The sequence below is a fragment of the Protopterus annectens genome, chromosome 1.part1, assembly GCF_019279795.1.
Source record: "Protopterus annectens isolate FY-2018-M chromosome 1.part1, PAN1.0, whole genome shotgun sequence".
Classification (NCBI taxonomy): Eukaryota; Metazoa; Chordata; order Ceratodontiformes; family Protopteridae; genus Protopterus; species Protopterus annectens.
Window position 1 is genome coordinate 1,479,804,562 of NC_056726.1, and position 12,584 is coordinate 1,479,817,145.

Consider the following 12,584-nt stretch of genomic DNA (forward strand, 5'->3'; position numbering starts at 1 on the left):
AAGGGACGAACTGTCAAAGGGGGTATTAATGAAAGAAGACTTAAAGGGTTCCGCAAAAGGAACACAAGTGCATCCAGGAATGTCTCCTGAGAGCGATTCCTGTACCCGCTGCTCTGCTCGTACCATGAGCTGCATATGACAACAGACGCATGGAAGAGTTCACTATCAAATTAAGAGTGGAGAGCTGGGAAGTTACCTTGTCCGAAGCTCCAGCAGCTACTGAACCCTGCAGGGTGTCTCCTAGCTCCTTCAGGAGATCCCTTTGTAACCTAGTAAAATGTGTGAGGTAGTTCAGCGATCGAAAGGCGAAAGCCACTGAACTAAACATATGCTTCTTATATCTGTCCATAATTCTACTGTCCATAATCCTAGATTCTCTATTAGGAGGATGAACAGAGGAGGTCTCCGATAATTCCTTCTTGGTGGCTGCTGCCACCACCATAGCATCAACAGTAGTCCTTTAGTAAGGTAAAGTCCTTCTTGGGGGCTAGTTATAAATTTGTTAGGCCTCCTGGGGACAGGCTCCATGGTGTCTTGCGACTCCCATGCCCTTCAAGTGAGTAATTCAAGCAACTCATCGAAGTGTGGAAACACCCAAGAGGTGGAGGTTTGAGACTCAAAAGCCTTCAGGAGGACTGACTCCATCAGAAGTGTTAAGGGATTTCCAGCCACCCCATTGTTTAAGAATCTCTAAGATATCTGCAAAGGAGATATCTTCTGAGAGGGACTGTGGGGACCCATCTGACTCATCTAAGTCAGCATCCGAAGTGACTGACTCCTTGTGGGGAGTCCAGATGCTTCCTCTTGCAGAGTCTCTTCCTAGGCACTTCTTCAGTGGGGGCTTCTGGAGAGGTCTCTGAAGAACATGGCTCACCCAATGGAGCTACCTGAGGCTCAGGATCACTACGCTTCAATTGAGTGTGTGATGAAGCAGAAACCGGTGCTTTCAGGGAGGGAACTGCTCGAACTGATGGAGTGGTCGTCGGGATGGACAAAGCCCTCCTCATAGCTTCAAAGGCCCCTTGGCCCTGAGTGGAATCCCTTGTAATCGAAGACTCGATGGAAACAGTCTGTGCTGGTACTGAGGACATCCGAGCCAGAGGTTGGAGCAGAACTCACTCGAGCCAAAGCCACGTGAGGTAGTCAGCACCAAGTGGGTCCTACTAACCTCCCCGGACCAGACTGGTGAATGTCGGCCCAGAGATCCCTCGGTCTGCGCTGATGACATCAGGACAGTCGGGGCCGAAAAACCTAGAGAAGGTTTTGGACCAGAGGGGTCCATGATTATCAGTTCCGCACACTCTGGCTCTGAAACTTCCATGCAGATCGGAGGAGGGAACAGAAGATGATACTGGAGGAACCAAGGTCAGCTCCGAAGCCCCCAGGGTTGGTGCCAATAAAATTTTTGCCAGCGCTGGTATCTCGAGGCTTCTTCACCACGCGGTCCACATCCAAATCAGACAGTCTGCTTGAGGCCCGTGAAGAATGTGACAAAGCCATCGATTGCAATATAGGGGACTTTAAGGTAGGAGATACCGTTTCCAAGGTCGGGCATTGGCTCTTAACCATAACGACAGTCTGTTCCAAAGGCTGTGGAACCGATGTCGAAGCTTTACTAGAAGCAGATTTCAATGTGGATGGACTTTTTGTTGGTTCCATCTTTTTGGAGTGCTTGTCTGACTTCTCCAGTGACTCTTGAAAAAGAGGATTTCAGCAGACCCTTATCCATTAGTTTTCTTTTTTTCTCATGCAACACTCGAGCTGAAAAAGTGACATACAGCACAGCTTTCCTGCAGGTGTACCTCACCCAAGCAATAGACACATTCACTACGTCCAGTTATGAACATCTTTTGCCCACATCTAGGGCATTTTTTTTTTAAGCCAGACTTGGCTTTCTCCTTCTGCTGCTGAGACATTTTCAAAGGCAAAAAAAAAAAATAGTAAACACAGCAACAATGCCCTATAAAACAGGAGGGCCCTAACAGTAAAGACTCGCACAAAAAAGCTAGTAAAGCCTTGTTTTAGGCTTTAAGAATTAAGCTCACAATGAAAATATTTAACTGCCCTGTATAAAAACGGCTGTAATTTAACACACACACATGCAATGCAATACTACAGATATGTCAAGAAAAAGCCTAAAAACACAGCCACTAACTTCTGTTTTAATATTAAAGACAACTATGTGCCCCATAAAAAAGGGCTAAAACCTAACACACTCTTGTAATATTTAACATAAAGAGAAAAACTATGTACCCTGTGAAAAAGAAGGGCTATAATCTAATAAAACACACTGTCTTACATATGGAAGACAGAGAAAAAAAAGGCCTAAAAACACGGCCACTAATTTTTCTGTTACTAAGCTAGAGATAGGGAAAAGAGAAAGCCTAAAAAAACAGCCCTAATGACTAACTATACAATCTAAATACTGTAAAAGATCCAATTACAGACTACACACCATCTAAATAACTAATTAAGCTATTATAACAGGTATTTTTTATAAGAAAAGTTATTCACTGGCCAGAGCTGGTGAATGTCCGATCAAGTTACAGCGGCAAATGAGATCTGGGGGAAGATCAGGGTGCATCATGGGATAGGGAGTTGGCCTCGAGCTGGCTGAACACCTTGAGCTTTTGCAGTTGGCCAAGTCGGAGCAGAGAAGCGGCTCCGAACCCATCAGTAAGAATGAACGGCGAGATAAGAGTTACTATTAAAAACAGCCTGACTAATACTGTGGGGACAGGGAATTTATTCCATCTTCCTTTTAAAACTCAAAATGCTAAAAAACAGGTATGTTTAGATGTCATCTGCTAACAATTCCTAACAAACTGAAGCACCAGCAACAGATCTGGTACAGCATGGGTTCTAAGTTTGCCTGAAAAGATCTACAGCTAGGCAAATGGAAATTCAATATGAAATCAGAAAGCCACTTGGAGAGCATTAAGGAATAAGGGGGTGGATTACATAGCCTGGGAAAGTTATGTGCCAGATGTCTTAAATCCTACATAGTACCCCCCCCCCTCCATTCCAAAGATATTATAACTGAAATGTTTATCTTCTAAACTGCCACAGATGTGCACAGTGTGTGTTTGTGTGTGCACTTCCTGTGAAAGACTAGCATCCTATCCAGCAAAACCCCTCTGCCTTGCTTACCATAATAGGCTATGCTTCCCCTGCAACCCCAGCCTCACTGAACAGGTAATTGGTCAAAGAATAATTTTAGCTGCATATCCACAATTTCAAAACTCACATTAAACTCAGACCACCTCCAGTAACACTAAAAGGAGAGGATTAAGTTCAAAAATACATTTTACTGTATGTGCTTACCTGTTCTTGGACATCCTCATAATCTGAATTTAATAACTCGATAAAGACTGGAACAGCACCTGCTTCAATGACTATTTTGGTTTGCAAGGAGGTACCAGAAGCAATATTCGTCAACGCCCATGCAGCTTCAAACTACAAACGATCAAGAAAAGTTAGAATTTCAGTAAAAAGCTATCAAAGATACATGCTTCACAAAGTTAGTGTCACTGGCCTCAAATTTCCTGAAAATGTGTAGGTCAAATATAACTTTACCAAACTATTAGTTGAGCTTCTTCACTCTTCCTGGTCCATTTTTAATCCATAGATGCAGTATTTTAACTGTCTGCTTACTGTTTAATAAGTGAAAAACGGCCATTACTTTTTTCCTTCCGCAACACAAACAAAAACCTTCAAAACATCTGCTTGCAGTGCCTGACCTCCCCTGTTCTGTATTAGGCACGAGAAGCTTAAACTGGCTGTCATTACACCCTTTACCACAGACTACTTTTACAGGGCTTGTTTCCACACTATGACCTGCTTTTGGCCATTTCAGTCAATTCAGCAAATGCTTGCTTTCCAAGTGGTTAAACAGTTTCTAAGGAAATTCTCAGGAAATTACACCAGCATAACCTACGAACAGATTTACAGTGGGCGGTTACCTTTATTTTACACCATAAACACACAGTTTGTACAGAAATACAATGTTTACATATTGCATTTGTATAACAAGATGGTTGGCCCACAAGACCCCGTTTCAGCAGAGACCTAAACAGAAAGAACTCCACAGAAAAATATAGCTGAAAATTACCATATAAACACAATTTCATAAAACTTCATAAAAACAGTAAAACTGTCGTAATAAATTTCAGCATTATGTACAAGAATTTCATAAAATGCAAATACATTACAGTTAAAACACAATAAGTACAGGTAAACAATAGTACACTACAAAACAAGGTTAGGAATACGGTTTGTGTACACAAGTTCAACATGGTAGAAGCAAAAGCAGAGTCAGGAGTCCACTAGGTGATATTTGACGTGTAGCTTAAAAGGTTTTAGTGTTGTTCACTTGTTTTGGTGGAAAAGGAACAGAGTTAGTTTTACATTCTGGAAACATACGAAGACAGCCTTCTGCTTTGGCTGTGATTAGCAGTAGTCCGTCTGAATTAAGTGGTGGAAGGTGTCACATGAGATACTGCACTATTCTGGATTATGGACAAGAATGTGTAGTGGACAGCTCTGAAAGCAGTAGCTCTGGTATGTCAGGCAACAGGGGGATTTATGCAGCATAATGGCTGCAAAGGCTGCTATTTTATTGTAACACTTTTCTAGCTGATTAGATTGGGTGGTCTGCACACAGCCCCAATTTGATAGCAGCATAGAGAACCCCCCCCTTTTAACTACTTTATTTACATGGACGTCGAAATTCAGGTTTTTATCATTTCTGACCCCAAGGAGCTTGATATGAGTTGCAAGTTCCATTTTTCCATTGTTAGAAGTTCTTGTGTGTCAATTGATTGGGGAAAACAAATTTAACTTCGATTTTTGTTGGACTTCGTGGCATTTGCTGGTTACACAGCCACACTTCAGAGAGGATATATACTCCTGGATGTGCTGTTTTACTGCATTTAGGTTTCTGACAGTGTAGATGCGAGATGAGTCAGTGTACTGCACTACAGTGGAATGTTTACAAGCTGTGTGGAAATGATTTACAAAGATATGAATAGAAGGGGCCAAGGACACAGCCTTGGAGAATACAATACAGCTGTGAAAGAAGTTACCATAACAGTAGACGTCCTACTGATCACTAGTTCAGTACTCAGCATAAGGGTTTTGGTCTGCTGATGTCTGGCTGGGGTACCAAAGCTTTTACTTAGAGTGCTTACGTCTGACACATTACCTCGGCTCATATGCATCTGTATATTTAGGTGGATATATGCGCAAGTACCTCAGGCCATCTCTAAGCCAATGGCCTGAAGACAGAGGAAACTGGTCGGCCAGAAGTGTAGCTCGAAAAGGAAAGCAAAGTTCCCCAAAAGCAGTCTATAGGTGGTGGCTTACAACATAAGGAGATAGAAGTACTGGAGCAGAGGAAGACAAGTTGGGATGGAATACTGATAAAGTGATCAGTAGGGGATCTACAGTTATTCTATGTTCTTAAAGAACTGTACTATGTCCTAACTGATGGGTGTTGCAGTATGCTCAACATATTGGTGATTCCCATAGCTGACAGAGGTAGAGAAGATAGGGCAGCTAAAGGGAGGATGCACTGTCAAGTAGACCAGACAGTACGGGCCTAGCAAAGGAAGCTCTGGATTTGGGAAAGGAACTAATCTTGTAATGCTTGGTGAAGGTGTGCACAGAAGGCCAGATAATGGCATTCAAGATGGACCCAGCATCTACATGCTTGTGGAAGACTCCAGAAAAGGTTACTGCCAGAGTGGAATGTGCTTTTGGGCAGGAAGGCAATGCTTACCCATACTGTGTAACAAAGTTAATCATCTTAGGCATGAATGGACTGGCCCAAACAATCACAACAGCCTGAAGTTAAGACATGCCGTGGGTAGAAATCAGTCAGCAAAAAGACAAGTCTCCTGGATGTAGAATTTTAAAATGCTAGACAGTGTTGGCTCAAAAGGGGACAAAGTAAATTTTTTACAGCACAAAGTTGAGATGCCAGGGAAGACAAAAAGGGTTTCCTTGGTGGTTAAATATGCAAGACTCCCCTCAGGAAAAGTTTAATCGCCGCCCTGGACAAGAGAGGAGGATCAAGAGAGAAGCAGGCATTAATGGCAGACAGATGGGTTTTAATTCGCAGAGATACCCAAGGACAGAAGCATCTGATAAGAATGGGTCTTTGCTGCTCTTGAAACACCCAAGAGCAAATCTTTCAGTTAGATGTACATAATTTTCTGATGGTAGGTTTTCTGGCTTTCTGTAAAACCTGAACCATCACCACAGAGAAGAGGTGTCTTACTGATCAGAACCCCATCATTCACAAAGTGAGGCAGACAGGCTAAATTTGGATGGAGTAGCAGATTTTGCTGTCGAGTTAACAGATCTGCTTGCAAAGGCATTTTCTGACAGTTTCCCTTTGCTAGAGTAGAACGGGGAAGAAATGTTTTCTTGGGCAGAAAGGGACCAGAAGTAGGAGTTTTGGAGTTTCCTTTTGAACGTTTAGAAGGAAGTTCGGAAGTAGTGGCATTGGGGGACAGCATTAAGGAAGGTGATTATTCTCCCGGGAGTTGGAAAGAGAAAGCATCTGTCCTCCAAGCTAAGGGAGGACTCATAGTGCAGACCAGGAAAAGCCGGTGGGTTTTTGGAGAAGCAAATGGTCCAATTTGTGGTGATCCCCACCAACGCCCAATTGTTCTGAAGACTTGTTTGTTTAGGGTCCATGTGTGAGGGTCCTTCAAGGACCTGCTTAAGGAATCCATCAGCACATTCTCCTGTAAAGGGGAATGTATGCAGCAGTTACGGTTATGTCTATTTGAGTGGCTAGGTGCCATGCCTCCTGTGCTAGCCTGCACACTAGATAAGACCTTGCGTCACCATTTAAGATACCACATAACTGTGGTGTTGTCAGTGTACACCATTAGTGAGCCTGGTTTCCACAGGTGGGAGAAACTCTGCAGCACTTGCAGAAGGCTCTCATTTCTTTCAGGAAGATGTGTTCTTTCATGAGGTGGAAAGCTATTTCCTCTTTACTCGGTGGGATCCTGTTCAAGCCCCTCATGTTCTCTCTGAGGAATCTGTGTGAAGAAAGTACGACTGCAACAGTGAAACGAAGAATATCTCACCAAAACACTAGATGTCGTAATGATTACTGTTGGAGTATTCTTAACAGACTGTAGTTCGCTGACATCCAGCTGGGGTACCAAAGTTTTACCTTCCTAGATGCAACTCCATGCGATGACCTTAGCTTGTTGGCATCGCGGTATAAAACTGGACATTTGTAAGACCTCCAAAACCAGAAGCCGCCTGAAGAAAACCAAGGAAGATGAGTCAGCTAGGAACGGCTTAGTTTGAAAAAGCAAAGCAAGCTCCCCCTCAGAAGGGCTGTAAAATCCTGGGATATTGTGTGTGTCTGTGCACATAAGCATACTGTTTGTGCCAATAAGGAGACAGACAAGGGGGATACGGTGGGAAGAAAGGAATAATGCAGTGATCAATACATCTGTTTACGGTAAGTTTTTACATAAATATATGTCCTGACTCACTGTTGTAATACTCTAACAGATGGGTGATTCTCAGAGCTGCAGGCAGAGAAGGGCGGCAGACTTAAGAATAAAAAGTGGATGAGGAATCCAGGAGGGGTGTCAGAACAGTTTTGGCAAACACTGCATTGTATCTAAAGAGGAAGCCTATGCTTCGTGTTTTATGAAGGTGTGAACAAATGACCAGGTAGCTGCTTCTAAAATGTACCTGGTATACACCCACCTTGTAGAAAACACCTGATGAAGCCATTGCTAGAGTGGTGTGTGCTATTGGCCACATGGGTTAAGTCTTTCCATGGGCAGAGTAGCAGAAGGAAACAGCCTTTTAGATCCAGGAAGTAATAGATAGCTAGGAAACTGGTTGTCCTAACCTGGAATCCATAAGGGAGATGAACAGCTGATCTGTTTTTCAAATATCCTTAGTTTTGTTCAGGTGAAATCCCAACTGTCAGTGAATGACTAAAGAGTGTATTATTCTTTTCATGCTATTCTGGGGCTGGAGAAAAGGTAGGCATATTGATTGCTTGGATGAGGATTAGCTCACTAAGCCCTTTTGGAATGAAGGACAGACTGGCCCGAGGATCATGCTGTCTTTATGGAACACAAGGAAGGGTGGAATATCCATAACAGCATGGAGTTCAGAGACCCAGAGGGCTGCAATAATCAAGGCCAGGAGGAGCACTTTTTTCCACATGCAGAATTTCAGAAGCAACCAGTTCAAAAGGGGGTAGAGTGTTTTTTTTTTTCCAAAATTAAGGTCCCAAAGAAGGGGTGGTAGGTTTCCTTGGAGGGCAAAGTGTAAAACTCCTCTGAGGAAAAGCTCAACCTCTCTCCTGCACATGAGACGGGGCTCCAAAGATGGGGAGGCATTAAATGGCAGATAAGTGGCTGTTGGAAGAATTAATGGGACTTGTTTAGACTACACACTTGTACATTTCAGGGTTTAAGCCCTACTAAGAAGATACATTAATTTATTAAGTTCCTCACCTCTGAAGCTCACCTCAGAAGCCCTCTCCCTACCACCAAACAAGGAATACCTCCTGCAAACTCCCTGGAGTTTGCCTACCAGACTGACTCATAGAACTCCTGAAGACTGCCCTTAAGGTTTAATACTGAATTTCCTCACCTCTGAAGCTCACCTCAGAAGCCCTCTCCCTACCACCAAACAAGGAATACCTCCTGCAAACTCCCTGGAGTTTGCCTACCAGACTGACTCATAGAACTCCTGAAGACTGCCCTTAAGGTTTAATACTGAATTTCCTCACCTCTGAAGCTCACCTCAGAAGCCCTCTCCCTACCACCAAACAAGGAATACCTCCTGCAAACTCCCTGGAGTTTGCCTACCAGACTGACTCATAGAACTCCTGAAGACTGCCCTTAAGGTTTAATACTGAATTTCCTCACCTCTGAAGCTCACCTCAGAAGCCCTCTCCCTACCACCAAACAAGGAATACCTCCTGGAAACTCCTGGAGTTTGCCTACCAGACTGACTCATAGAACTCCTGAAGACTGCCCTTAAGGTTTAATACTGAATTTCCTCACCTCTGAAGCTCACCTCAGAAGCCCTCTCCCTACCACCAAACAAGGAATACCTCCTGCAAACTCCCTGGAGTTTGCCTACCAGACTGACTCAGAACTCCTGAAGACTGCCCTTAAGGTTTAATACTGAATTTCCTCACCTCTGAAGCTCACCTCAGAAGCCCTCTCCCTACCACCAAACAAGGAATACCTCCTGCAAACTCCCTGGAGTTTGCCTACCAGACTGACTCATAGAACTCCTGAAGACTGCCCTTAAGGTTTAATACTGAATTTCCTCACCTCTGAAGCTCACCTCAGAAGCCCTCTCCCTACCACCAAACAAGGAATACCTCCTGCAAACTCCCTGAGTTTGCCTACCAGACTGACTCATAGAACTCCTGAAGACTGCCCTTAAGGTTTAATACTGAATTTCCTCACCTCTGAAGCTCACCTCAGAAGCCCTCTCCTACCACCAAACAAGGAATACCTCCTGCAAACTCCCTGGAGTTTGCCTACCAGACTGACTCATAGAACTCCTGAAGACTGCCCTTAAGGTTTAATACTGAATTTCCTCACCTCTGAAGCTCACCTCAGAAGCCCTCTCCCTACCACCAAACAAGGAATACCTCCTGCAAACTCCCTGGAGTTTGCCTACCAGACTGACTCATAGAACTCCTGAAGACTGCCCTTAAGGTTTAATACTGAATTTCCTCACCTCTGAAGCTCACCTCAGAAGCCCTCTCCCTACCACCAAACAAGGAATACCTCCTGCAAACTCCCTGGAGTTTGCCTACCAGACTGACTCATAGAACTCCTGAAGACTGCCCTTAAGGTTTAATACTGAATTTCCTCACCTCTGAAGCTCACCTCAGAAGCCCTCTCCTACCACCAAACAAGGAATACCTCCTGCAAACTCCTGGAGTTTGCCTACCAGACTGACTCATAGAACTCCTGAAGACTGCCCTTAAGGTTTAATACTGAATTTCCTCACCTCTGAAGCTCACCTCAGAAGCCCTCTCCCTACCACCAAACAAGGAATACCTCCTGCAAACTCCCTGGGTTTGCCTACCAGACTGACTCATAGAACTCCTGAAGACTGCCCTTAAGGTTTAATACTGAATTTCCTCACCTCTGAAGCTCACCTCAGAAGCCCTCTCCCTACCACCAAACAAGGAATACCTCCTGCAAACTCCCTGAGTTTGCCTACCAGACTGACTCATAGAACTCCTGAAGACTGCCCTTAAGGTTTAATACTGAATTTCCTCACCTCTGAAGCTCACCTCAGAAGCCCTCTCCCTACCACCAAACAAGGAATACCTCCTGCAAACTCCCTGGAGTTTGCCTACCAGACTGACTCAGAACTCCTGAAGACTGCCCTTAAGGTTTAATACTGAATTTCCTCACCTCTGAAGCTCACCTCAGAAGCCCTCTCCCTACCACCAAACAAGGAATACCTCCTGCAAACTCCCTGAGTTTGCCTACCAGACTGACTCATAGAACTCCTGAAGACTGCCCTTAAGGTTTAATACTGAATTTCCTCACCTCTGAAGCTCACCTCAGAAGCCCTCTCCCTACCACCAAACAAGGAATACCTCCTGCAAACTCCCTGGGTTTGCCTACCAGACTGACTCATAGAACTCCTGAAGACTGCCCTTAAGGTTTAATACTGAATTTCCTCACCTCTGAAGCTCACCTCAGAAGCCCTCTCCCTACCACCAAACAAGGAATACCTCCTGCAAACTCCCTGAGTTTGCCTACCAGACTGCCTCATAGAACTCCTGAAGACTGCCCTTAAGGTTTAATACTGAATTTCCTCACCTCTGAAGCTCACCTCAGAAGCCCTCTCCCTACCACCAAACAAGGAATACCTCCTGCAAACTCCCTGAGTTTGCCTACCAGACTGACTCATAGAACTCCTGAAGACTGCCCTTAAGGTTTAATACTGAATTTCCTCACCTCTGAAGCTCACCTCAGAAGCCCTCTCCCTACCACCAAACAAGGAATACCTCCTGCAAACTCCTGGAGTTTGCCTACCAGACTGACTCATAGAACTCCTGAAGACTGCCCTTAAGGTTTAATACTGAATTTCCTCACCTCTGAAGCTCACCTCAGAAGCCCTCTCCCTACCACCAAACAAGGAATACCTCCTGCAAACTCCCTGGAGTTTGCCTACCAGACTGACTCATAGAACTCCTGAAGACTGCCCTTAAGGTTTAATACTGAATTTCCTCACCTCTGAAGCTCACCTCAGAAGCCCTCTCCCTACCACCAAACAAGGAATACCTCCTGCAAACTCCCTGAGTTTGCCTACCAGACTGACTCATAGAACTCCTGAAGACTGCCCTTAAGGTTTAATACTGAATTTCCTCACCTCTGAAGCTCACCTCAGAAGCCCTCTCCCTACCACCAAACAAGGAATACCTCCTGCAAACTCCTGGAGTTTGCCTACCAGACTGACTCATAGAACTCCTGAAGACTGCCCTTAAGGTTTAATACTGAATTTCCTCACCTCTGAAGCTCACCTCAGAAGCCCTCTCCCTACCACCAAACAAGGAATACCTCCTGCAAACTCCCTGAGTTTGCCTACCAGACTGACTCATAGAACTCCTGAAGACTGCCCTTAAGGTTTAATACTGAATTTCCTCACCTCTGAAGCTCACCTCAGAAGCCCTCTCCTACCACCAAACAAGGAATACCTCCTGCAAACTCCCTGAGTTTGCCTACCAGACTGACTCATAGAACTCCTGAAGACTGCCCTTAAGGTTTAATACTGAATTTCCTCACCTCTGAAGCTCACCTCAGAAGCCCTCTCCCTACCACCAAACAAGGAATACCTCCTGCAAACTCCTGGAGTTTGCCTACCAGACTGACTCATAGAACTCCTGAAGACTGCCCTTAAGGTTTAATACTGAATTTCCTCACCTCTGAAGCTCACCTCAGAAGCCCTCTCCCTACCACCAAACAAGGAATACCTCCTGCAAACTCCTGGAGTTTGCCTACCAGACTGACTCTTACAACTCCTGAAGACTGCCCTTAAGGTTTAATACTGAATTCCCCCACCTCTGAAGCTCACCCCAGAAGCCCTCTCCTACCACCAAACAAGGAATACCTCCTGCAAACTCCCTGAGTTTGCCTACCAGACTGACTCATAGAACTCCTGAAGACTGCCCTAAGGTTTAATACTGAATTTCCTCACCTCTGAAGCTCACCTCAGAAGCCCTCTCCCTACCACCAAACAAGGAATACCTCCTGAAAACTCCCTGAGTTTGCCTACCAGACTGACTCATAGAACTCCTGAAGACTGCCCTTAAGGTTTAATACTGAATTTCCTCACCTCTGAAGCTCACCTCAGAAGCCCCCTCCCTACCACCAAACAAGGAATACCTCCTGCAAACTCCTGAGTTTGCCTACCAGACTGACTCATAGAACTCCTGAAGACTGCCCTTAAGGTTTAATACTGAATTTCCTCACCTCTGAAGCTCACCTCAGAAGCCCTCTCCTACCACCAAACAAGGAATACCTCCTGCAAACTCCTGGGTTTGCCTA

General features: G+C 44.7%; 1 protein-coding gene across 1 annotated transcript in view; it reads right to left on the reverse strand.

Annotated features, from left to right (window-relative positions):
• Nucleotides 1-12,584, reverse strand: part of KPNA6 (karyopherin subunit alpha 6) — a 1,524,259-nt gene that overhangs the window by 895,965 nt on the left and 615,710 nt on the right. Inside the window, exon 6 of the mRNA XM_044082620.1 lies at nucleotides 3,325-3,456. Within this exon, the coding sequence (XP_043938555.1) occupies nucleotides 3,325-3,456 (132 nt within the window). The remainder of the gene's footprint in view (nucleotides 1-3,324; nucleotides 3,457-12,584) is intronic.